This window comes from Microtus pennsylvanicus, chromosome 3, assembly GCF_037038515.1.
Source record: "Microtus pennsylvanicus isolate mMicPen1 chromosome 3, mMicPen1.hap1, whole genome shotgun sequence".
Classification (NCBI taxonomy): Eukaryota; Metazoa; Chordata; class Mammalia; order Rodentia; family Cricetidae; genus Microtus; species Microtus pennsylvanicus.
The window spans coordinates 100,171,603-100,196,934 of NC_134581.1; the positions used below are offsets into that span (position 1 = coordinate 100,171,603).

Here is a 25,332-nt window from a genome sequence, read left to right on the forward strand (position 1 = left end):
CCCCAATGGACTTTGGCCTCAGCCATCAGAGAGGCTGATGGAGGAGAATGCCACTCGATCAGTACTTCAGGATCAGTCTGGACAAGACAGTGAGGCCCTGTCTCAAAATAGTTAAGCAAAACTAAACTCTCCATTGACTTCCTACTTCACTGAGACTACCAGGCAGTCTTTTAGACCTCGTTCCTGGTACACTCTAACACCATCTTCAACCACGAGCTTTTTCTGTTCATACTAGGCCTTGGCTGTGGAGTAACTAGGCCAAGAATAGTACTCAATGGTTTTGAACTGCCAAGGATTATAAAGCACACAGTTACCACACCTCTGCTCAAGCATTTTCTTATTTTTTTTTTCTAATCCCGAGTGCTACATAAGCTCTCTATTGCCTCTCAGCACCTTATGTAACATTTTCTTTTTAGCTGCTATTACCTGATACACAGCAACAAATGCATGAGGTGCCCTGGCACCTCCTACAAGGAAAGCCTCACCACAGTAAGAATTTTGAATAACTATCTTTCCATCTTAGGTATCAAAGAATAATGCTATCATAAAAGAGGCAGGCATCAGGGTTTAAATCCTAAGAAACACTTGCTAACAAGTGGGTTTTAGGAACCCAAACTTCTTGTCTCAGATGCCAACAAGTGAAATGGAAATGCTGACATATTTGTCTTTGGGGTTTTATGAAAACCGTATCTGTGAGGTCCATTTAAGATTTTCAAGTTTACAAATTTACAACAGAAATACTAGGACTTCACTCCACTGTTGCAGGGATCTGGATCTAATGATGGAATGACTTAATTTTTGATTGTATAACAGGTTTATAAGGATGCACTATTATAGTACCCTGAAGTGATGTGCTATCAAAAGCATAGCACATCAATAATGCCACATGAATACTTGACTTAAAGTACTTAAAAGTCTGTATCTAAAAATTCAAAGAGTACTCACTCAAACCTTACATAAAGGTAGCAGGGATTAGCTTTCCAGATAATGTGGTATGGTTTCTGGCCAGCAACCAAGAGGGTAGAAACTTCCAACCAGTAAAGCCAACAGAGAAACGAATATCCATCCCGTTGTAAACTTGTAATGAATTTTATTGTTTTCTCAGGTAATAGAAAGTCTAGGTACAATAAATTGAGCACCACTGTAAAGTCTTTCAGAAGTCACAGTACAGATTGGGATTACTGTGACTTTTCTAGAGTGTCCTCTTTAGACTGTAGTTTTTATCTTCCGGGTCATACAAAGAATTAAAAAAAAAATCAGACCTTTTTTTTCTCCAAGATCTTTTTCTCAGAAAGCTAAAGACCTCTGTTTATCAATGTTCAGGGTCATAGAATGTAGAGAATATTGCCGGGTGCTGGTGGCGCATGCCTTTAATCCCAGCACTTGGGGGGTAGACAGAACTCTGTGAGTTTGAAACCAGCCTAGTCTACAAGAGTGAGTTCTAGAATAGTCTCCAACGCTACAGAGAAACCCTGTGTTAAAAACAAAAACACCAAACCAAACCAAACAAAAAAGAATGTAGAAAGTACTAGTTGCAAGAAAAACTGCAAAAGATTTTTTAAAGTAGCACCATTTACTCATCTAATAAAACTGTGATTCTTCTGCTATGGGAGTTTAAAATGCACACTGGGGAAGCAATTAGAATTCTGTTAGTCTTTCTGACAGAAAGTCGAGCTTTAATCACAATGCATTTGACACAGGTACCAAAAATACCCACTTTACCCAGTACATAACATAACAGAGTTCTAAATCAGGTTAAGTTTCCCAAAGAAAATAGTATCTACATATCATTTGTAAAGGAGCCTAAGAGTTATTCAGAAGATTGTAACTCTAAAAATAAAAAGATCATTATGTTGTCATTATGAAAAACTTGTAAATACAATTCTACATTCAGACACAAGGAGACCATGGATATTAACATTTTCAGAGTTAGCAGAAGTGTATGTTCTCACACATTTCCAGAAATAACTGAATTGTATTTTTTTTCTGTTAAAAAGCTGCAAAAATTTCTCCAAATCTGAGTGTGCATAGAGGTCATAATAGTTGAGGAATGAATGATAGCCTCATATTCAGCATGATTATAGCATAGTACTACACATAATTCTTTGACATGGATGACTTTTGTGTATTTGTAGGCTATTTGATACAATGATATCGTTGTATCCTGATGTCATCTTTCTATATGCCTGTCATACCTCTCTCCCCATTATCAAACCAAAAACCTATCCAGATATTGACAAATGCTCTGAAGAGCAAAACTGCCCCAGGTTGAGAATCAATACTGCCTGAAAAAGATTTTTACAAAAGCGTGTATATCATTGCCACGTAGGATATTTTCCAGATGCCTTTGCCTTTTAAAAGAACAAGCATTTTGCTTGTGAGCCAACAATAAACAGGCTGGCTAGTTTGCTCACCTCTTTTTATTCACTTTTTCTGTTTCTTACTCCTGAGATTGTTCTCTTTACTCTGATTTCTTACCCATGGAACAAATGTGAGATGAGGAAAGATTTCCCTAGTCACTGTATCAATAAAGATTCACTCTGGAGTGCGCATAAACTTTTGCTGATTTTTATCACTAAACGCTCAAGTTGAATAGTCTCTCCAAAATTCTCATAAGTTTCAGATTAGGAACTATGCTGAAAATATCTTGATACACAATACAAAAATTTTCCCAATTCCCTGTTTTCTCACAGAGATAACAAGTGCTGAATACCAAGTCAAGTCTTCTCAATTTTTCCACAAACTGGATTTATCCCAAGTTCCAAGTGACCTTTTGTATTTTTTATGTGGAGAGTTCATTAAAGATTTGTGACTTAAACCTGTCAGGTTTCCTTTACATCTGAGTACTCACTGAAGCCTTTTCCACATGGATGGGGCAAAGAGCTTCTCTCCCCGGTGGGTTTTCATATGACTTCTAAGGGATGAATGGTCGCTGAAGGTTTTTCCACAAACAAGGCATTCATAGGGCTTTTCCCCGGTATGAATCCTTCGGTGTACATTAAGGTTGGAACCTATGCTGAAGGCTTTCCCACAATGGTCACATTCATATGGCTTCTCGCCTGTGTGGCTTCTCATGTGAGTCTTCAGGGTGGATTGGTTTCTGAAAGCTTTTCCACACTGACGACATTCCACACGCTTCTTGACAAGATGAATGCTCATATGCCTCCTCCGCGACAGGTAATCACCAAAGACTTTTCCACAGGAAGGGCATTCATAGCGTCTCTCCTGAGTGTGGATCTTTCTGTGTGCAGTGAGGTTGGAGCTTGCACTGAAGGCTTTTCCACAGAAATCACAGCCATAAGGTTTCTCCCCAGTGTGAGAGTTCATGTGTGTCTTCAGGATAGACTGGTTTCGGAAGGTTTTCCCACACTGGCAACACTCAACTGGTTTCTTTACAATATGAAGTCTCATGTGTTTCCTCCTTGACAGGAGGTCACTGAAGGACTTTCCACATTCTTTGCACTCATAGCTTTTCTCGACCATGTGGTTCTTCTTATGCAAATTGAAGTTGGACTTCCATCGGAAGGCTTTGCCGCACTGTGTACACTCATAAGGCTTTTCCCCAGTATGGTTCCGGACATGCTCCTTCAGGTGGGAGGGGTGCTGGAAGGCCTTTCCGCAGTCCTGACACTCAAAGGGCCTCTCCCCAGTGTGTGTCCGCTTGTGGGCTATGAGGTGGCAGCTCCTGCCGTAGGCTTTGCTGCACTCATCGCATTTGTAGGGTCTTTCACCAGTGTGAACTCTCATGTGTACCTTCAGAGCAGAGGGAGTCCGGAAGGCGTTACCACACTGACTGCAGTCAAAGGGCTTCTCTTTCAGGTGAGTTCTTGCGTGGCTCCTTAGAGCTGAGGAGTCATTGAAGGCGTTGCCACAGTTGCTGCACTCATAAGGCTTCTCCCCAGTGTGAATCCTACGATGCCTTGTAAGAGAAGCGCTGGTGGTGAAGGCTTTCTGGCACTGGTGACATTCATGCACTTTTCTCCCATCGTACATGCTCATGTGCTGCGGCAGGTGAGTCCTCTTCTTGAAAGTAACTCCACAGCTATGGCGGTGACAGGGCCTCTTGCTTACAGGCTTTCCAATTGGCTGACTTAAGTGAGGGCCAATACTGAAGACATCAAGTAAATGGGCGAAATCAGATGATTTCTCCAAAAGATGAGATTTTTCCTGTTGGTTAAGAAATGAGAGCTGACTTCGGCATTTATAACACCCCTTATTTCATTTTATGTTTTTGGTGCTGATGGTTAAACCAAAGGCCTAGTAAATACAGAGTATGGGCTTTAACATAAGTCTATAGGCCCAGCCTCTTTAAATAAATTAGCACCAACAGAAACATATTATCGTGACAGTGTTGAATAGTTTTATAAAGTCATCTGAGAGGAAGGAACCTCAGTTAAGAAACTGTTTCCCTAAGATGGGGTTATAGGCAAGACTGTAGGGGATTTTCTTAATTAGTGATCGATGGAGAAGAGCCTGCCCATTTTAGTGGTGCCAACCCTGGGCTGATGGTCTTCGGGTCTTTAAAAACGTGGGCTAGGCAAGGCTTGGAGAGTAAGCCAGTAAGCAGTGCCACTTCATAACCTCTGCCACCAGTTTCTGTCTCCCTGTTTAGAGTTCCTGTTCTGGTCTTCAGTGACAGAATATGAATGTGGAAGTGTAAGCTAAATAACCCTTTCCTTCACAAATGCTTTTAGTCATGGTGTTTTATCATAGCAATAGTGCCCAAACAAATCGAATGACCAAAGATGTCATTGTTTCTCTTTCATTTGAGCTTTATCAAAGATAAAAGGAGGCTTGAAGTGGTGGGGGCACTCAATTGTAACCCAATTCAGAAGGCTAAAGCACAAGACCTTTGTGTACCCAGCTAGCCTGGGTTAAACAAGATCTTATCTTAGTTAAAAAAATAAAAGCAGAGTTACCTCACTCAGAAGCAAGGAAGTCAGGACAGGGAGTGGTGTGCCCACCCACTGAGATGATGGGGCTGATCTAAAGGGAGCTCACCAAAGCCAGGTGGACTGGGACTGATGGAGCATGTGATCAAACCGGACTCTCTGAACGTGTAGGACAATGAGGGCTAACTGAGAAGTCAAGACAATGGCACTGGGTTTTGATCCTACTGTACTGGCTTTGTGGGAGCCTAGTTTGTTTGGATGCTCACCTTCCTAGACCTGGATGGAGGGGGGAGGACCTTGGACTTCCCACAGGGCAGGGAACACTGACTGCTCTTTGGACTGGAGAAGAAGGAGGAGGGGGGATGGGGGAGGGGGAGAGAAATGGGAGGCGGGGAGGAGGTGGAAATTTTTAATTAAAAATAAATTAAAAAAAAAACCCTAAAAAAAAGCAGGAAATGTGGCTTCTGTAGCATAAAGCTTCATGTGTAGTACCCTATAAGGTTTTTTTTTGCAAGCAAATTTTGTTCAGTACTTAAAACCAAATTAATCTCCAGCACACGTTATAGAAATATTTACTTATCTGAACTCTAAATGAGAAAGTCTGGGGCTAGATTTGGGATCCTGCCGAAATTGACAATTCAGTGGGTCTCACTTAAGTATCAATGAGTTCAATATCAAGATTTTGGCAACCTCAGACTCAGACTATTTAAAGACAAATATAACTATATTAATACTGAACACACATAAACTTCCGTCATTATCTAGACAATATAGTAATAAAGTTATTTACACATTTTACATACCACACTGTATTAGGTGATATAGGTAATCTAACAATAATGTAGAACATATACTAAGATACGTACAGGTTGTATGCAGTCTATGCTAAGTGACATTTTATACAAAGAAACTAAGCACTCTTAGAACTTGGTATTTACAGAGACTTCAGTGGAACCAGCTCAATGGAACTCAGTACTAAGTTACAACTGTGGCTTGGCACTGTGGAACTCCTGTTTCCTTTAGAGTAGGTCACTTGACTGATTCTTCAGTGAGCTGACTAGTGGCTGCCTTGCGCTTCTCAAGAAAGACAAAGATATATCCTAAGGAAATCTTACCAATATCACTCCATTAGATGTTTCCTCACCAAAAATATCTTCCACAACAATGGCCCACTTTATTTGAGATGGAGTTCCCGAATCTGAAAGAAAACAAAACTGGATAACCTGGCTCATTCAAACAAAGTGAGATGATAGGAATGAAACGTAGACTTCTTTGTAAATTCTAACAATATACCAGGAAAGACAACGCACAAGGGAAGAATGTAAAAATGAATAAAATGATAATGCCAGATTCAAAGGAACACAGAGATGAATCTACAGGTCAAAAGAAACAGATAGATAGTAAGACAAAGAACACTTCCTTATGTCCTAATTAGCATTATTAAATGCGCTTCCATGTTAATGTTTTGAACATATTTGTTCAAGGGCCCATGTATTAGAGTTGGCCTCAGGACAGTGACATTGAAGTTGCAGAACCTTTAAAGGGGTGGGGCCTATTGTGAAGTAATAGACCACTGATTACACTGTTCCTAGATGGAACCAAGTTGGTCTTAGAAAGTTAGTGACGTCCTGTAACAGAAGGCTGTCTCATAAAGGTAGATATGGTAACATATGCATGTGACACAAGCATTCAGGAGGCTGGGGCAGGAGAATCATGAGTTCAAGGCCAGTTTGGCCTACAGTGAGACCCTGTCTAGAAAAACGGTTAAATAACACCAACACTGGTCTCTCCTAGCTCTTGCTTCCTATTTCACAATGGGATATTTGTTTTGACTACAGTTATACTACCACGCTGTCAAGGATAATCTTCATTATTAACTTGCCTGGGTTTAGTCTGACCATGGAAACATACCCTGGGTGTATCTATGAGAGTGACTCTAAGTAAATTTTAACTGAGGACACACTCTAAATGCGGGCAGCAGCATGCCACAGGCTAGGTGGAGGCTGAGGCACAGATTGAATTAAAAGGACAAAATGAGCTGAGTACATCATTTATCTCTCTCTACTTCCAGAAGTCAAATACTAAGGGATCATCAGTTACTGCTGCCAGGTGATTCTTGCCATGATGGACTAAACCTTAAAACTGTGACCAAATAAACTTTTTCCCTTAAGTTACTTTGTGCCTGCTACACAAAGACAATCTGTCATGTTTTATACAATACAGCTGGTACCAGGATGATGGCACCATGTTCCTGAATTGATACATAAGTGAACTAAATAATGTTCCAGGTGATTTTCTAACAGAAACAGGAAAGCAACAATATATTCCCTCCATTCCAATCACTGAAGAGCTGATAGCCAAATCACATCTGTATGTCTTGTGTTTACTCACCTAGATAAGCACCCCATTTAATGTTTCTTTCCTCCATCCTCAGCTCCTCTTCTTGCTCCAGGTGTGAGATGAGGCTGGGTTTGCCAACTTGATACCCTACTCACCAGGAAAGACACATATGGAAGGGGGACTGTGCAGAGGACAACCCTCCCATTACACCAGGGTAAATAATTTGGTCTTTAGAGTTTTCTGAAGGTGGACATGGCAGACTTAGGAGCCGCAAAATGATGATGTCACACTTTTTAAGGAACACAGAAAAAATCTTCCATAAAAGCCAAATCTATTCATACTTATACATTTGCCATCCAAAAGAATGTGGTTTTCTTTTTTTGTTGTTGTTTTAAGTGTTAGGAATGGGCCATTATCTAGAAAATCACTCTACCACTGAACTACAACCCCAAACAAGAATGAAAAATTTTAAAAATAAATTTTTACAATTTTAAATTTTGCTAATTTTAATATATTATTTTTTCTTTATGTATGCTTGTCCATGTTCAGAGGCCATATGAGGACACTGGGCATCCCAATATATCATCCTACTTCATTCCCTGGAGAAAGGGTCTCTTACTGAACTTGGAGCTAGGTTGTTGTCCAATAATCTCTAACAATTATCTTGTCTTCACTTCCCATATCTGTGGAATTTTTACATGTTATCCGCAATGACACCCACCTTTGTGTATGGCTGTTAAGAACTTGAACTCAGGTCACAACACGATACAGTAAATTCCCTTACTCATTGACCCTTCTCCATCAACAAGAATGGGACCACTAACCTTCGAAATTTATGGTTAAACTCAGTCACAAACTTGAAAACCTCCAAGCTCAATGTAATGGACAGGTCCTCCTACTAGAGAAACCTACAAGGTTGGGTACCAGTTCTGCTTGTTCTTAACTTTGCTACAAACCCCACCTATGTCTTGGGTCAAGGCAAGTACTAGGTAAAATATCTTCTCCCTAAACAGGTATGTGAACATGGTAGTCTTACCCAGGGAAGTCAGATTGCTATAATTCTCCAGCATTACGTCTTTGTATAGTTTTCTCTGGGAAGAATCCAACAGGGGCCACTCTTTCTCAGTAAAATCCACAGCAATATCTTGGAATGTCACAGACTCCTAGAATATAATATACATTCGAAGTCAGTGAGAAACCAGCTCCCAGGAAAACAACAGAGGCAGAACATGGGCATGGAAGATTTGATGTGTGAAATCAGGATATGGTCTGCTAAAGGTTTCTGTATGTGTATTGGATGAATACTCCCAGACAGTGTCTGTTCCCTCTGAGGAGACCGGAATCTGTCTCACTGCTTCAAGTACAACTGACAAGAAGAAAACTGCTTTCCACCTCTAGGGTGGCTGACAGCTTGTAGCTTTACTTACTTTCTGTCTTACAATTGATACTGAGCACTGTGCAAACAAGAGAGGAACACCTGCTACATAATCCACTCCTTTTAACTTCCCTAATGATTACAACCATCTGACTTTCCTTACCGTCCTAGTCCTTGATCAGGCATGCACTGACCTGGATGAGCATCTAAAAGAAATCCATGCAACGGTGATGGTTGGGTGTCCTAAATTGTACTTGTCCTACCCTTGGGCCTTGAGGTCTTATGTACCTGAGAAGAAACACGAGTTGGTGTATTAGGCTCTGGAGCACGGCAAGCAAACAAACCCAAATTCTGCTGACAAGAATGGTATTTTGAAGGAAGAGGAAGTTCTGATTCTTGGCTACCTGCAGAGCCCTGAGAGGATATAACTAAGGCAAGAAAATAAAATCCTTTAAATTCATCTGCCTTCTAGTGAGCATACTCAAATCACACACACACACACACACACACACACACACACACACACACACACACACACACACCCCACTCCACCCCATACACTCCCCTGCTTATTCACAAACAAAGACAGAGAAGAGGATGTTGGTGATACCCAACCACAAGCAGCAATGCATCCTGAACATGAGTTAGTTGCTTAGGCCCATGTTTTACTTCGGGTACTTTTTTTTTTTTTTAAAGTTTTGGCATCTTTCCATAAATATAATGATGTATCTTTGGATGAGATGTTTTAACAAAAGATTCATTTATGCTTCACAGTTACTCACATAGCTGAAGATCATTTTAGATACTTTTCCAACACGGCTATTTTAGGTACTTTTCCCACACAGCTAGTTTGACTGCAACCTGTCACTTGAGATAAGGTCCAGAATTTTTCACAAGTGGCATCTTAGCTATCCTCACAAAGTTTCAGATTTGGGATTTTCAGGTTAGGGATATTCAACCTCTACATAGTCCCATTTTCTGAGTGAGGAAATCCCAAAAGGTAAAGTTACTGCCTTTCTCAAATTTATCAAAACAATTGATCACGAGGTCAATTTTCACCTCTATCTTCTTCATTATATATGTGAACTATACACATGCTCTTCTTTGTCCCAAACCCATACATGCCTATAATCAGTCATATATACTACCACCATTCAGCTCACCCATCACCATCAACAGCTTACATATCCATAGCTCCTCTATCTGAGGCATGAAAAGAGACATGCTACCATCATTCAGTTCATACATCACCATCAACAGCTTACATATCCATAGACATGCTACCATCATTCAGTTCATACATCACCATCAACAGCTTACATATCCATAGCTCCTCTATCTGAGGCATGAAAAGAGACATGCTACCATCATTCAGTTCATACATCACCATCAACAGCTTACATATCCATAGACATGCTACCATCATTCAGTTCATACATCACCATCAACAGCTTACATATCCATAGCTGCTCTATCTTAGATGCTCATCTGCTGAACTTACCAAATGTGGGAGCCAGACCAAGTGCAGCCATCGTTTAGGGGCACGGGCCGCCGCAGCTGAATGCAGGCATATGTGAGGAGGCACTGCTTTTCAAAGCTGACAGCTGGGCCCTGGGTGACTTCAAAGGCTGTCTCTCTTACTTAGTGAGGAGAACTCTCAATTTTTTTCTTGGCATTTCTTCTTGACCCATAAGTTATCTAATAGTGGGCCAACATCAACCTAAATAGAGAAACTCAAAGCATTTCCACTAACATCAGGAACAAGACCCGATTGCCCACTCTCTCCATACCTATTCAATATAGAACTTGAAGTCTTAGTTAGAATAATAATATAAATAAAGGAGAACAAGGGAATACAAACAGGAAAAGAAGGAGTTAAAGGACTTCTAACCACAGATGATAGGTTTATATATAAATGTGATCCTAAAAATTCCACCAGGAAACACTTTCAGTAAAGTTACAGAATACAAAATTACTACACAAAAATCGGAACTCTTCCTATGGGCAAATACAAATGGACTGTGAAAGAAATCAGGTAAACAATATCTTTTATTACTATACACACACACATACACACACACGATTCTGAATATAAAATATTCTAAATAATAAAGTAATTGCTAGAGGTACCATCATTTTCAATTCTCAAATTGTACTACAAAACTATAGTAATAAAACAGCTTGGTTTGCCATAAAAACAGACATACTGATAAATGGGATCACATTTAATAATGAGACAAGTCCACACACCAATGGACACCTGATCTTTTTATTTAAAAAAAAATGAGGGAGGGGGACTTGATTGGGGGAGGGGAAGAGAAATGGGAGGCGGTGGCGGGGAAGAGACAGAAATCTTTAATAAATAAATAAATAAATTAAAAAAAGAAAAAACCAAAAACCAACAAACAAACAAAACAAAACAAAAAGCCAGAAAGACAGTTTGGGAGAAAAGATAGTATTTTCACTAAGTGGTGCTGGTCAAACTGGATGGCTGCATACAGAAGAATCCAAATAGATAAATACTTTCCACCTTGCATAAAACTTAACTCCAAATGGATCAAAGACTACAACATATGACCAGATAGACTGAATCTGAGGGAAGAGAATGTGGACAATAGTTCTGAATTCATTGGCACAGAAGAAAATTTTCTGAACATAACAATAGCAGAAGCATTAAGAACAATGAATAACTCAGACCTTGTGAAACTGAAAAGCTTTTGTATGGTCAACAACACCAACATTTGGAGGAAGTAGCAGCTCATAAAATGGGAAAAGATTTTTTCCAACTATACTCTGACAAAGAGCTAATATCTAAAATATAGAAAGAAATAAAAAAGAAAACTGGACATCAAGAAAATAAAAAACCCAATTTAAAAATGTGGTACCGATCCCCAGAGTACCCATTCTCAAAAGAGGGCACACAAATGGCTGAGGATCCCTCAAAGAATGTTCAGCATTATTCGTCACTACGGAAAGGCAAATCAATACAACTTCGAGAGTTCATCATACACCAGCCAGAATGGCCAAGATCACTAAAACAAATGACTACTCATACTGGTGAGGATGTGGAGTAAGTGGAACATTCATCCATTGCTGGTGGGAATGCAAGTTTATATAGCTATGATGGAAATCAATGCAGTTCCCCGGAAAGCTAAGAATACATCTACCTCAAGATCCACTTATACTACTCTTGGGCATATACCCAAAGGTTGCTTCATCCTATTTGAGAGACGCGTGTTTAACCATATCCACTTCTGCTCTATTCTTAAAGCCATAAACTGAAACAGTCTAGACGCTCCTTAACAGAAGAATGGACAAAGAAAGCATGGTACATTTACACTATGGAATACTTCTCAGCTGGTTAAAAAAATAAAATAATGAAATTCGCAAGTAAATAGATGGAGCTAGAACAAGTCATCCTGAGTGAGGAAACCTGACTCAAAAAGACAAATATTGTATGTATGCTTATAAGTGGATAAACTTATTTATTAACTGCTAAATCTTTGATAAGCAGGCAATAATCCACAATCCACATAAGCACAGAGATGAGATACAGAGCCAGGAACTAATGGGGAGGAATGGATCTTCCCAAATACAGGGAAAAAAATGGATGGCCATGGACAGATTGGGGGTAGGTCTAGAACAGGAGGATCAAATGATGAGGGGGAGGCAGAAAGGGTGTGAAGGAGGAAATATGAGGAGGGACAGTTAAAACTAAGGGCCATCTGAAGGGTCACCCAATACAGTAGAAGTTATCTAAAATATATACAAATATGAAGGTGATCTAAAAGGAATCACCAAATAATCTGACAGATGGAACCTCAACTGGACATCTCTCATCAACAAATGAAGCCTCTAGTGCTGGGAATGGGTTACATGTAATTGAACTTTTGGCCAAAGAGGCCCCATGGAAATACCTAAACAATCCAGGGTGAGGTTCCATTGCTGAGGACAACACCCAAGTAACTCATTAAACAAGAAGTTGTTGAGCAGATGTCTAACTAGAGCCTTAACCCCTACTGACTAGTGTTCATGGTATTAGATATATTCTACATGCTAGCAAGTAAGACAGATAAACACCAACTCACCTACTAATCCTTTGATCTACAATGATGTGCTGTGTGCAAGCTGCACTAGCGCAATAGGGGTACAAAACTTATGGGAGTGACCAAGCAGTAATGGATTGGAATTAAAAATCCACTCCATGAGAGGGGATACATCCATGACACTGCTCAAGTGATTCAGAACCTGAAGTTATACAGGCGAGGGACCTAACAGAACACCAAATACTATTCTTCTAAAGGAATGTAACAATAAAATGACTTTTAAGAACATTCTGTTCTAATCATAGATCACTGACTGCTCAGCCATCATCAGAGAAGCTTCTTCCTGTTTGTTGTAGACAGGAACAAATAAACACACCCACAGACAAACAATGTGCAGAATTTGAGAGATTTTGGAAAATCCAATCCTAAATGGGGTATCTCTAACAAATCCTCCCATCAAGACTGAGGGAACCCTGTGGAAGAGGAGGTGAAAAGACTGTAAGCGCCAGAGGGGATGGAGGAGGCCAAGGAAACAAGGCCTTCGAAACACAGCAGGACCAATGCACATAAGAACTCAGAGACTATGGTAGCATTCATAGGGCCTATACGGATCTGAGTTGGATGGGGTCTCAGCATTAAGAAAGAAAGCAGACACAAGTTCCATTCCTAACCCAGAAGCTATCTTCAATTGACAACTGTTTCTATAAGAAAAATTAGTTTTCTCTAATGGAGTCTCTCTGGAGAAACAAATCACTCTTAAGAGTAGGCCTCAGAGCCAGCAGTAGATGAGCAACAGAAAATGGAAAAAAGTAGGGGGAAGGTAATAGTAAATATGATTGTTAAAAAAGATTGCAGAAAATTCATAACAATGTTAAGATGTAGGAAAACTAATAAGATTTATAATAATCGTCTTGTACAATATGGAAAATGACTAAGGTATACACACAGGAAAGTCAAAGGAACAGAAGAGGGCTAGAAAGAAATTTGGCACATGTAGACTTTCTTTTTTTTTTCTTTTATGAGACAAGGTTTCTTTGTGTAACAGCCCTGGCTATCCTGTAGACTAGGCTGGCCCTCGCACTTACAGAGATCTGCCTCCCGAGTGCTGGGAGGTGTGCGCCATAATTGCCTGGCAACAAACAAATTTTCAATAAGGGCACAAAGCAATTCAATACTAAGGAACCTTTATGATCACTGTTTCGAAGTTTTGAAAAGTAAGTTGACCTTTATTTTTATTACAGACCCAAAAAAGGTTTTGAGTTAAAAAAACAAAACACCGTTTTAAGGATGAATTCAGCACCAAGTATATGACACCAAGAATGCAATCATAAAGATTGTCTTCAACAGCCTTGAAGAGTTTAGGTATTTGTAGTCTTAGATACTGAGGAAGTAGAGGCAGGGAAGAGAGAAAGAGAGAGAGAGAAAGGGCAGGTATAGAGAGGAAAACAGAGGAGAAGCAAACATCTTACAAGAGTACACAACAGATATGAATAAGGAAATGTGTGAAATATCAACCAGCTTTAAGAAGAAAGTTCTGATACATTCTATGACATACATAAAAAATATATTAAGAGACATTAGCAAGGCAAAGAAGGGCAGATGTGCAATTTCACTTACATGAGGCTCATGAAGTCAGATTGATTCATGAAGTCAAAAAGCAGAATGCTTTTGCCAGGATCTGTGAAAAAAGCAAGTGAGGAGTTACTCTTTAAGGGATTCCCAATTTCAATTTAAAATTACAGAAAACTTCAAAAGTTACATGGGGAAATGTAGTCTATTGTGAATGTATGGACAACCACTGAACTGAACAATAAGGGCTAAGTTTGGTTTTATTTCATCTTTAAAAAAAAAAGGCTCAAAAAAAAACCAAAACAAAACATTTTTTGTTGTTTTGGTTTTTCATTTCCTGAGACAGGGTTTCTGTGTAGTTTTGGTGCCTGTCCTGAAACTAGTGCTTATAGACTAGGCTGGCCTTGAACTCACAAAGATTCGCCTTCTGCTGCCTCTAAATTGCTGGGATTACAGGCGTGCACCACCACCGCCTGGCGACTAATTGATTTTCATGTGTATGAGTGTTTTGCTTGCATGCACGCATGTGTCATTTGCTCCTGATGCTTGTTGAGATAAAAAAACAGAATCATACTGCTAGAACTGGAGGAACTGTTCTAAGTTGCCACAAGGGTGTTGGAGACCAAATGAAAGTCCTCTGTAATACCCAGTGTTCTTACCTACTGAGTTAGACTGCTAGTCACTTATTTTATCTCAACACTTAAAGTATTAAAAGTTATTGCACATAAAAATAACTACAGATAGCAATAAAAATTACACATTTCAAAACCTAGAAGAAAGTGTTTTGACATTTTTACAATGACTACAAATGTTTGAAAAAAATATTTAGTTCAACTTAAGCATTAATTCCATATATATTTATATATCATGTTACCCTGATGATATGCATAATTGTAATTGAATATTAGAATTTAAAATTAGGTTTTTGAAGTTATTACATTATTTCCCCTCTCCCTCCAATCAATCTCTCCTGTGTAAACCTGCATTCTTCTTTCAAATTTATGTGATGGCTTATAAGCAAAGAAATGTAATAAGCCACAAAAAAAGACTTAAAGACAAAAATCACACGATCATCTCAGCAAATAGAGAACAGGCATGTTAAAAAAAATTTCCATGATAAAAGTCCCAGAGAATGTAGTCCCCAGGAATTACCACAAACAATAAAAATTATTTATGACAACCATCATCTTAAGTGTGTGACATCATCTTAAGTGGAGAAAAGCTAGAAGCAATTCTAGTGAAGTCAGGAACAAGATAGGGATATCCACTACCCACACTCCTTTTCAATAATGTATTCAAAATACTCGAGGAGTAGGCAAGAAAAAAAATATAAGTGATATAAATAGTGAAGGAAGAAGTCACACTATCCTTATTTGTGGAGGATGATACTATAGATTAGAGATTCCCAAAATTATACCAGAAAACTCCTAGAAAAGATAAACAAATTCAGCAATGTGGCAGGATAAAGAATCAATTGGAACAAATTAATATATTTCTGTACACCAACAGAAAACATACAGAGGATGATACAGTGGATACACTCCCATTTACAGTAGCCTCAAAGAAAATAAAGTATCTAAGAAAAAAACCTAGCCTTTACACCTCTAAAGAAAGAGATAGAAAGACACTAGAAAATGGAAAGACACCCTATGCTTATAGATTAGTAGAGTTAACATTATGGAACTGGTCATTATATCAAAAGTTATTAATACAATACCAATCAAAAGTCTTCCAATATTCTTCAAAGAATTAAAAATATTGTAAAATTCATATGGAACCATGAAAGGATGGCCAAAACAATGATGACTAAAAGGAACAATGTTAGGATTGCAATCTCAAATCTTATGTATAACAGAGTCATAGTAATAGCACCAAATCAGGTGTGTAAACGAATGGAACAATACCAAAGACACAAACATGTGCACACATAGCTTCAGCCACTAATATCTGACAAGCACTCCAAAAGCGTATGTTGAAGAAAGTGTCTCCAAACAATGGTGCTATAAAACTGGATGTCCATATGCAGATGCCTCTTGTTGGAGTGTGAGGAAAAAAGGGCCATCATCCACCATTGGTGGGACTGCAAAGTGGTGTAGTCACTATGAAAATTAATGAGAAGTCTCAAAAACCTAAAAATGAATTCATCATATGATCAGTCTTTCCACTCCTTGACATATGCCGAAATGTGGACATCCAACTCCACAGATACCTGTTTAGTCATGTTCAATGTTGCTTTATTCACAATAGCTTGGATATGGAAACAACCTAGATGTCCCACAACTGATGAGTATATAACTGGTACATACATATCTACTACAGAACACTATTTAGCAAAAAAAAAAAAATGAAATCATGAACAAGTAAATAGATGGAACTAGAAAATATTATATTGAATTAAGGAAACCCAAACCCAAAAAGACAAACCGCATGTTCTTTCTCATTGGACATTCCTAGCTCCAAATCTTCAAATGTGAGTGTATACCCTATAGTAACTAAAGGAACCTGGAAAGTAAAACCAAGCTATTGCCACGAAAGGGAGGTTGGGGAGCATTGGAGAGGTAAAGAGCAGTGTACAAATGATCTAATTAGGGAAAGAGCAAAGGGTAAATACAGAAGAAGGTAGGCAGAGGGCAAAGGGAATAGCAGAATGCAAGCAATCTATTTGACAGGCAGAATGAGAAAGGGGGCTGATAGGGAGCAGGGAGGGAGGTAAATACAGAAGATGAAGAAAGTGGGGTAAAATAACAATAATGATGTTTGAAAATGCCATAAGAAATCATACTATTAACTGTTTACCTTAAAAAACAATAGTCCACATACATAATCTGTGTATAAATAAATGTAGCCATTTTTAATGAACTTTTCTCATCTGGTCTGAATGTGCTCCTTCCAAGAGCCAAAAACCACCTAAGGTCACAGGTCCCCCAATGGTAGTGTTAATAACCATGATTCAGTTACAACCTGAGCTGGTTTTGCCAGGAAACAGAAACCTAAACTATTTCTCAGAGGCCCTTAAAGGCTGGCTGAATGCTCCTGACTACAACTCTCAGTACAACCACTGTCTGACAGAGTACTGTCTGGTAGTGCCAGGTTTCATGACCACCTCTCCCTTGTCATTGCCATCTACCCTTATAAAACCTAACAAGCTTTGGCAGCTGGGTGCTGTCCTCCACTGTCTGGGGCAGTCCAGCAAGTTTTGTTTTGTATTTTGATAAACAGTTTCATGTTGCACCTACTTACACTAACCAAAACCCTAATACCAGACAAGGGGAAATCCTCTTTTGGGTTGTTGACCAGGGCTGTTGAAGACATTCCCCAAATATAAGAGCCCATTGCTGAAGGTCCCAAACACTTGAGACAAAGGGTTCAGGGGCCCTTAAATTGGACCTGACCTCAGTGCCTTCCTCAGGATAGCTTTCACTGTACAGAATTGTGGTAGGAGAGAAGCAACCTACAGTCCTACTCAGCTATGACGCATATTCCACAAGACCAGAATGGTACAATGTAGAGAGCTGCGTGGAGCCGCACCTTAAAGATGGCGCTGGCTTCGGCCCTCCACAATCCCGAAAGTGAGCGCTCTCTGACAAACAACTCCTTATTTAGCTAAGGCCAGACTCTTGCCATCATCACCTGTATGCGTGGACCAATGGACGGTGCCCACGTGGCTATCCAGGAATGGCAGCCCAGGCCTACTTAAGGGCTGGGAGAGGCTTGCCTGGGGAGAGAAGAGAGAGAGAGATACAATTGTAAAAAAGATCCTGAATAAAACTGCTTGCAAGAAGAGCTCCGGTGTTGCGTCATCCTTGCTGGTCGAGGCGGCCGCAACAGTACAATAACCCTAAAGGAGCAATAGCTGCATACTCTGACAGTAACCAATAGCATTCTAAATGAACGTAAGACTTGCTCCACTAGAGGGAAACCGTTACTGGTACTGGAAACCTAACTAGCTTCTCAGTGCTAGTGAAGTCATGGATGTTGGAGGAGAACCTGTAACCACCACCTCACTAAAAAGAAAAAAAAAAAGCATAATCCCTAAATGGCTTCTAAACATTTATTCTTATACTTACAGGTAAGTCTAGTCCTCCCTGTCATTAAGAGAACTTCTCTTTGCAACAGAGACTACCATAGAAAAAAACAACCAATAAGACACAGAGTTACGGAGGCCAGACCCAATAGATACATCTACAAAAGACTCCTGCACCTAAGGCTCAGAGAACATTTAGGAAGATTGGGCAGAAAAATTGTAATGACCAGAAGATAAGGGAGCTTGCTAGGAGATCATGTTTCCTATGCATATAAAAATCTACACACATAAAGTCCCACAATCATGACTGCTCAGATGTGAGCTGAGGAATGACACCTATGCACAGGCAGTTGAGGAAAGCAGTCCCACTAAGACAGCAGCATCCCATCCATTATCAGATCCTGCAGCCTTTGTGGAGGATTTTCCAGTATCCCAACTGGTACCCTGGCACAGCAACCCTCCATGGTCAACTGTACCTGCTTCTCTTCCTTCTCCCAGGAGCCCTGCCTCCTGCAGCTACTGTCAACCTTGCAGAACCGTGATCTCAGACTGGATTCTAATCTTGTCTGAAAGATTAGACAAATCTATAACTACGACTCAAATGTCCCTTCTTAGCCCAATACAATGAGAATAAAACATGAAAATAAAAAAAAAAGACATTACATAAATTCTTTGGCGGTTCAATATAATTTGCCTCCATAATAGGGAGTGGCAATATTAGGAGGTGTGGCTTTGTTGGAGTGAGTACGGCCTTGTTAAAGGAAGTGTGTCACTGTGGGGGTAGGCTTGGATGTTTCCTATACTCAGGATACCACCCAGTCTGTGAGCCAACTTCCTGTTGCTGGCAAGATGTAGGAATCTCAGCTATTCCTCTAGTACCACATCTGCATGCATACCACCATGCTCCCACCATGAAGAAAATGGACTGAATTTCCAAAACTGTAAGCAAGCCAACGCAATTAAATGTTTCCTTTGTAAGAATTGCCATGGTCATAGTGTCTCTTCACAGCAATGAAAAACCTAAGACAAACACATGATACATATTCTATGATATATGATATGATATAGGTATGAGTAATTTGCATTGGTATGATTTTAAGGTCAATTTTGTTATAAGTATATGTATTTCTTGATCTTGATTAAGGTATTGTGATTATGTAGTTCATTTAAAAATGTACTGTATAATTAAGAAATATAGGTTGTTAATGGATAATCATCAATAATAGTAAAGCTTGTAGTCATGTTAGTTAGATTTTCTAGATATATAGAGATATATTTTAGATAGACATTCTTCATGTCTTTCAAAGATTACAGAATAGGACATTTAATGTTTTAATAACTGAGGACTTTTCATGATAATGAGACACGTCTGCTCCTGGCAGCACCAATCTACTTCAAGAGGAAGATGGGCATTGAAGAGGCTCCTTACGGAGTTTGATAGCCATTTGGGCAAGAAACTGTTCTTGCCTGGACTGTTGCATAAACTGGACAAAGAGAACCCGCAGAGAGAGGACTACTGAACTTGCCTAAGGTGAGATGATCTTTCGGGGTTCCTGATTCATGAAAGATTCTGCGAGACATTCTGCAGGACACAAACAGATAGTGACTGAACTGACTTTGAATTTTCCCGCTTTATGGAAATGTCTGCTGGATACCATGGGCCTGAAGGCTGAAGATGGATGCCCCAATGGTACAGAGGAACTTTGGGTGACTGTCCAGGCAGCGAGATGTCTCTGTCATTTCTAGAGTTTTAAAAGTTGCTTTTTTCTTGTTTGCTTAGGTAGTATTGTATCTTTCTGGAGTCTTTGATGGAGTTAAGAATAGTTAGTTATAGTTATAGTTTTCCTTAGTTATGATAAAGATTATTGTAACTTTTACTTGATAACTGTTTCATTATATGTAATTTTGCTATGTTAAAGTTAAAGCCTTCCTTTTTTTTTGTTTAAACAGAAAAAGGGGAAATGATGGAGCAAGGTCATTGGCTAATAAAGGAACTGCCTTGGCCCATTTTATTGGTTAGAACATAGGTAGGTGGAGTAAACAGAACAGAGTGCTGGGAGGAAGAGGAAGTGAGCTCAGACTCCACAGCTCTCCTCTCGGGAGCAGACGCCTCAGAGAGACGCCATGCCCTGCTCTCTGAGGCAGATGCACGCGATGAAGCAAGCAGCCAGGTTAGACATGCTGAATCATCCCTAGTAAGACTGGTGCTCACAGATTATTAGAGATGGGTTGATCGGGATGTGAGAATTAGCCTGTAAGGGCTACAGCTAAAGGGCCAAGCAGTGTTTAAATGAATACAGTTTGTGTGTTGTTATTTCGGGCATAAGCTAGCCAGGTGGCTGGGGTGTTGGGGACGCAGCCCCGCCGCCCTTATTACTACAATATAAAATGTTTATGTATATTTTATTTACCCAAATAACCAATAAAGTAGAATTTAGATCTGGGGATATAGTTTAGTGGCATAATGTTTACCAAGCAAGCACAAAACAGTGTCAGGGCATTCACATAATTGCAACTACTAAATACAGGACAGCACTTTTACTAAAGTTTGCTCTTGTTGGGCATATTTCAATCAGTGCTATTTATGCATGCAAACATACACAAAGATGAAGAAGACCATATGCTATCATTTCTTCAATTCTACTATGATTTAAATCCATTTTTCTCTCTGTTATGACCTGGACTAGGGCAAAACAATATGAGTTGCATTCTCAGTAAATCAATATACCTGGATGCCATCTAGGTCATGTCCCAGGAGCTAAAGGGGAAGAGTGAGATATAGTTCCATCAAAATGTTGAGGAATAAAATTCAGAAGAAACTACTACATTAATCCAAATAATCGTATTTAGAAATAAAATATAAATATATATGTACACACACACACATATGAAAGAGACTATACTTTACAGAGCGTGATGATGCATGCACAACTTTAATTGTAGCATCAGGGAGGGAAAGACTGGTAGGCATCTTTGAGTTTGAGACCTACCTGATCTATACAGTGAGTTCTATGTCATCCAGAGTTTCAAAATAAGACACTTTCTCAAAAAAAACAAAATGTACAAAACCCCAAAACAGCATTTCCATTTTGAGGGATGTAACAGTTGTCTAGGTTAAGTCAGGGGAAATGAAATAAAATGAAAGCATTAAAGGAAGAAAGTAATAATGAAGCCAAAGCGGGTGTGGAATCGAAGCAACTGAGAGGTTGAGGTAGAAGGATCAGGAGAGTTCAAAGCCATTTTCAGCTAGCTGAAAAGGTCAAGGCAAGCTTGGGCCTCGAAGACCCTGTCCCTCCCATTAAAAAAGAGACAAAAATTCAGAAACCTATGAAACAGAAAATACATACTATAAAATGAATTGTCTAAGTAAAGTTCTAATGTTTGTTTAAAAAAATTAAAAAAAAAAGTATCTAAACCAGGAGTGGTACACACACCTCTATAATGTCAGCACAGAGAGAAGTTGAACCATGAAGATTATAAATTTGTGAGATCCTGTTTAAATAATAATAATAATAAAAATAAAAGATTAAGTATGTTAATATTAGGAATATGTAGAACACATTAAAACATAAGTGATTGTGAACAAAGTTTGATTACACAGCTTAAACATTTTATGGAAATAATAACTTCCTTAAGAAATTTTTATTATAATAAAATATAAAACAAGAATGCAACATAGTCCTCCAGAACTCAAGTACAGCTTTAATAAAATGAAGTTTTCCCAAGCTGGGCATGATAGCAAAACCTATTAACTCCAGCACAGCACTCAGGCCACTGGAGCAGAAGACTGGGAGGCTACAAAATAAGATTATAACTTTAAGACAAAAAAGTGTGTGTATGTGTGTCTGGGCACACACATGAAGGTCACAGGACAAGCAAAGGAGTTAGTCGTCTCCTTTCACCTTGTTAAGTAAGGGTCTGTCTGTTATTTCTGCAGTGCTCTGTTTTCTAGAAGAGTTGTAACCCTTCCCCTACACACACAGACAGACACACACAAACACACAAGTGTGTGTGCTTCTAGCCTATTTTACTGTCTTAGCCTTCCATTTTCTTTAAGGAGTGATGGGATTTGCCGTGTGTACTCAGGTTGTCAGGCAGAACCTGCTCTGCAAGTGATGTGACCCACTGAGCCATCTCACCAGACCCATTTGCAGTTCTTATCAGACAGGGTCTCATGAAGCCCAGGGTGGCCTACAGATTTGCATGCAGTCTACACTGGGCCTGAACTGCTGATCCTCCTGCTTCTTCCTCCGTGTTGAAATCATAAAGGTGCATCAATATGCACAATAAATGGTGATATTCTTACTTAAAATACTCCAGATTTAGAAGAGGAAAAACCTCTGCCTCATTTTAGGAGAATGACTGGCATAAGCCTGAAACAGAAAAGGAAAAGTTACCATAAAACATACACACAAAACACTGAAGTTCAAAGATCAAGACAATGTGTCCTTTCTAAATAAGTTAGTTACCTAAACAAATTCAATGTACCACTGGAAAGTCATTTGTCTTAATTTCACTATTCTTTCAACAACAACAACAACAACAACAACAACAACAACAACAACAACAACAACAACAACACCAAACAAAAACTCAGTTATTTGTTCATTCATTCAGCTTACCATCATTTTACTAGCTAAGTCAAGGTACTTAAATTTATCAACACCTGAAAGACAGTGTGAAAAAAAGAACAGAAAAAAAAATATAGAAAAACCCCTACAGAAAAACAAGTTCCTTGACCTAAATAAACATAGAAGTAAAAAAATTCTAGCACAAAGAAGTTCATTTCATTTATAGTCAGAAGTGAAACAGGACCACCTATGATTTTTCTATACAAATCCATCAACGACATTTCCAATCTCCAGACAAATCAGAATATAGCAAGTATGTATAACTCAAAGGAAGCATACATATCTACTTATTTTATTCAGATGATACAACTATCTATGAATAACACCCAAAATAGTATACTAAAGTAGTAGAAATATCTTTTATCTACAATGTTGATGCCAAATTCAGTAAGTACAACAGTTTGAAGAAAATATAACTGGACTCCCAAGGTCAAAGTTTTCAGTTATTAATAGTCAGGTTGCATAAAAATGCCAGCATTCTGAAGATTTATATACAGATTCAACAAACTTCAGAAACAGAAATCCAGTATTTGGATTTTATAATCTCATTTTAAAATATAAGATACAACACTGCTGAAAAATGAAGACAACCTGCTGAGGACAAGATACTAAGAAATCTCTAACTTACAAGAATGCATACCTGCATCAGCATGAACAACATGATTTTTATGAAAGTACATAGCAGTGCAATATGTATTTGGAGAAGAGTAAAATCAGCAAGGTTAATTACAGGGGAGAGTGACATGCACTATAACAGGAGCATATGAGCTTTTAAGGTTTAATGACCTCCATCATAGTCCAGCTTGTAAAGTCACTCAATGGTTACCTTTTCACATTTTTCATAATATAAAATAAACATTTTATTTTAATTTCGGTGTACAATTAGCTGGCACCTAATACATTCATCGTTGTGCAACCACTATCACTGACCTCTCCAATGATGCTTATTGTTGATGGATACTGTTGTCACCTGCTAGATGGCAAACAAAAATTTGGCCTCTGCAGAGAATATACTTGTTGCTGTCATTTTAATTGTAAATTTGAGTATGAAAGTTGACCCTTTTGCATGTCTATTGTAAAAGGAGAAAGGGTGGATATAACATGGGGAAAACCGAAGGGAGAACATTAGTGACTACAGTATTACATGAACGTAGGAGTTAAATTGGCAGTGTATCAAACCGAATGACAAGTAACTTTATTCGCATGATTGTCACCCAACAAACGCATAAAGTAATTGAAGATTTAAGATAGAAAAAGTATCCTCCAAGTTTAACAGTAACAAAAACAGCGTGCTCTCATCCTAACGAGTGTTAGAAAGAAAACCCATGCTAAGAGCAACTCCTGCCATTCTGTCTCTCTTGAACACCTTGCTCTACGAATTTTTGTTTGTTTTGGCTTTGGTTTTATCGAGACAGGGTTTCTCTGTAGCTTTGGAGCCTGCCCTGGAACTCGCTTTTGTAGACCAGGTTGGCCTTGAACTCACAGAGACTCCGCCTGCCTCTGCCTCTTGAGTGTGGTGATTAAAGGCATGCACCACCACTGCCGGGTCATGCTCTACAGAGCTTTAAAACCAGGGCGGCAGAACCTTCCTTTGTCATCTATGAAGTGTTCTGATCCCAATTCTCCTGGGTCGCCAGCTAAGGGGACCAAAGGATGCGCCTCCTAAGGTTTCTGGTGTCCTCATTCCAGACACCTACTGACCTCTGCTTCCGGGAGCTAAAGGGTTAAGTGATGGAAACCCGTGCTTACCGGACTGAGTGGAATCCAGGAAGCGGAAGTATCCTCAGCTAAGGCAGGAAAAGCTAGAAATTCACACAAAAGATCCCTAACGCTTCGGGGAACATAAGGGTTCCGAGAGATATACATAGGAGAAAATCCTAAACATTCTTTCTCACACGTGTCTTACGTCAATCGCTTCCTTGGGTTACTGGCTCCGACTTCAGTTCCGCCTCCGAAATCTCGCGGAACTTCATTAGTCCTTTATTATGTGAAAAGCTCACGGTGTGCATTTTGGGAAATGAAGTTCGACATCTTTGATGCGTCCTGCCGTCTAGAGGAACTGGGAAATCTCCACTTGAAACCAATTGATTGAAGACACTTGCAATCGAATTGGTTTATGGGAAATGTAGTTCTTAAGTTTGACAGCCATGGAAAGGATGCTCAAGCCGAGTGTATGTATCGGACCTATTTTACCAAGTTCTAATTGCCCCAGAGCTATATGCGTCTGTCCTCAGCTTCTTTTTTCTATAGTCATCAACCTGTTAGCAGTAATTTTCCCAACTTTGAATATTGTGTATACAATCACCAAACTCAAATTTTCACTCATAATCCGTACCTCTAACCACAAAGGCAGACTACCTTATTGAGAAGATATTTTATAAGCATGCTAAAATGCTGAAATAGAAACCCAACTTCAAATAATAGCAATTCTATCACATGTCCATTTCAAAAACAG

The 25,332-nt window shown here is 39.2% G+C and overlaps 1 protein-coding gene across 9 annotated transcripts; it reads right to left on the reverse strand.

Moving 5' to 3' along the window:
- Positions 1-871: 871 nt before the first annotated feature.
- On the reverse strand, positions 872-24,838 carry Znf317 (zinc finger protein 317). Of its 9 annotated transcripts, none has more exons than XM_075966744.1 (9): positions 24,627-24,824; positions 17,853-17,937; positions 14,271-14,331; positions 10,109-10,327; positions 8,896-9,035; positions 8,269-8,395; positions 7,284-7,379; positions 6,008-6,090; positions 872-4,167 (listed from the first exon to the last, which is right to left on the reverse strand). In XM_075966744.1, the coding sequence occupies exons 4-9, from the start codon at positions 10,137-10,139 to the stop codon at positions 2,848-2,850; spliced, it is 1,797 nt and encodes a 598-aa protein (XP_075822859.1). In that variant the 5' UTR covers positions 10,140-10,327; positions 14,271-14,331; positions 17,853-17,937; positions 24,627-24,824; the 3' UTR covers positions 872-2,847. The 9 variants fall into 9 exon arrangements, with proteins under 9 accessions (XP_075822859.1, XP_075822860.1, XP_075822858.1 ...); XM_075966749.1 differs by lacking the exon at positions 8,896-9,035 and adding an exon at positions 8,802-8,895 and having other exon boundaries at positions 873-4,167; XM_075966745.1 differs by lacking the exon at positions 14,271-14,331 and having other exon boundaries at positions 24,627-24,838.
- Between the last annotated feature and the right edge of the window lie 494 nt (positions 24,839-25,332).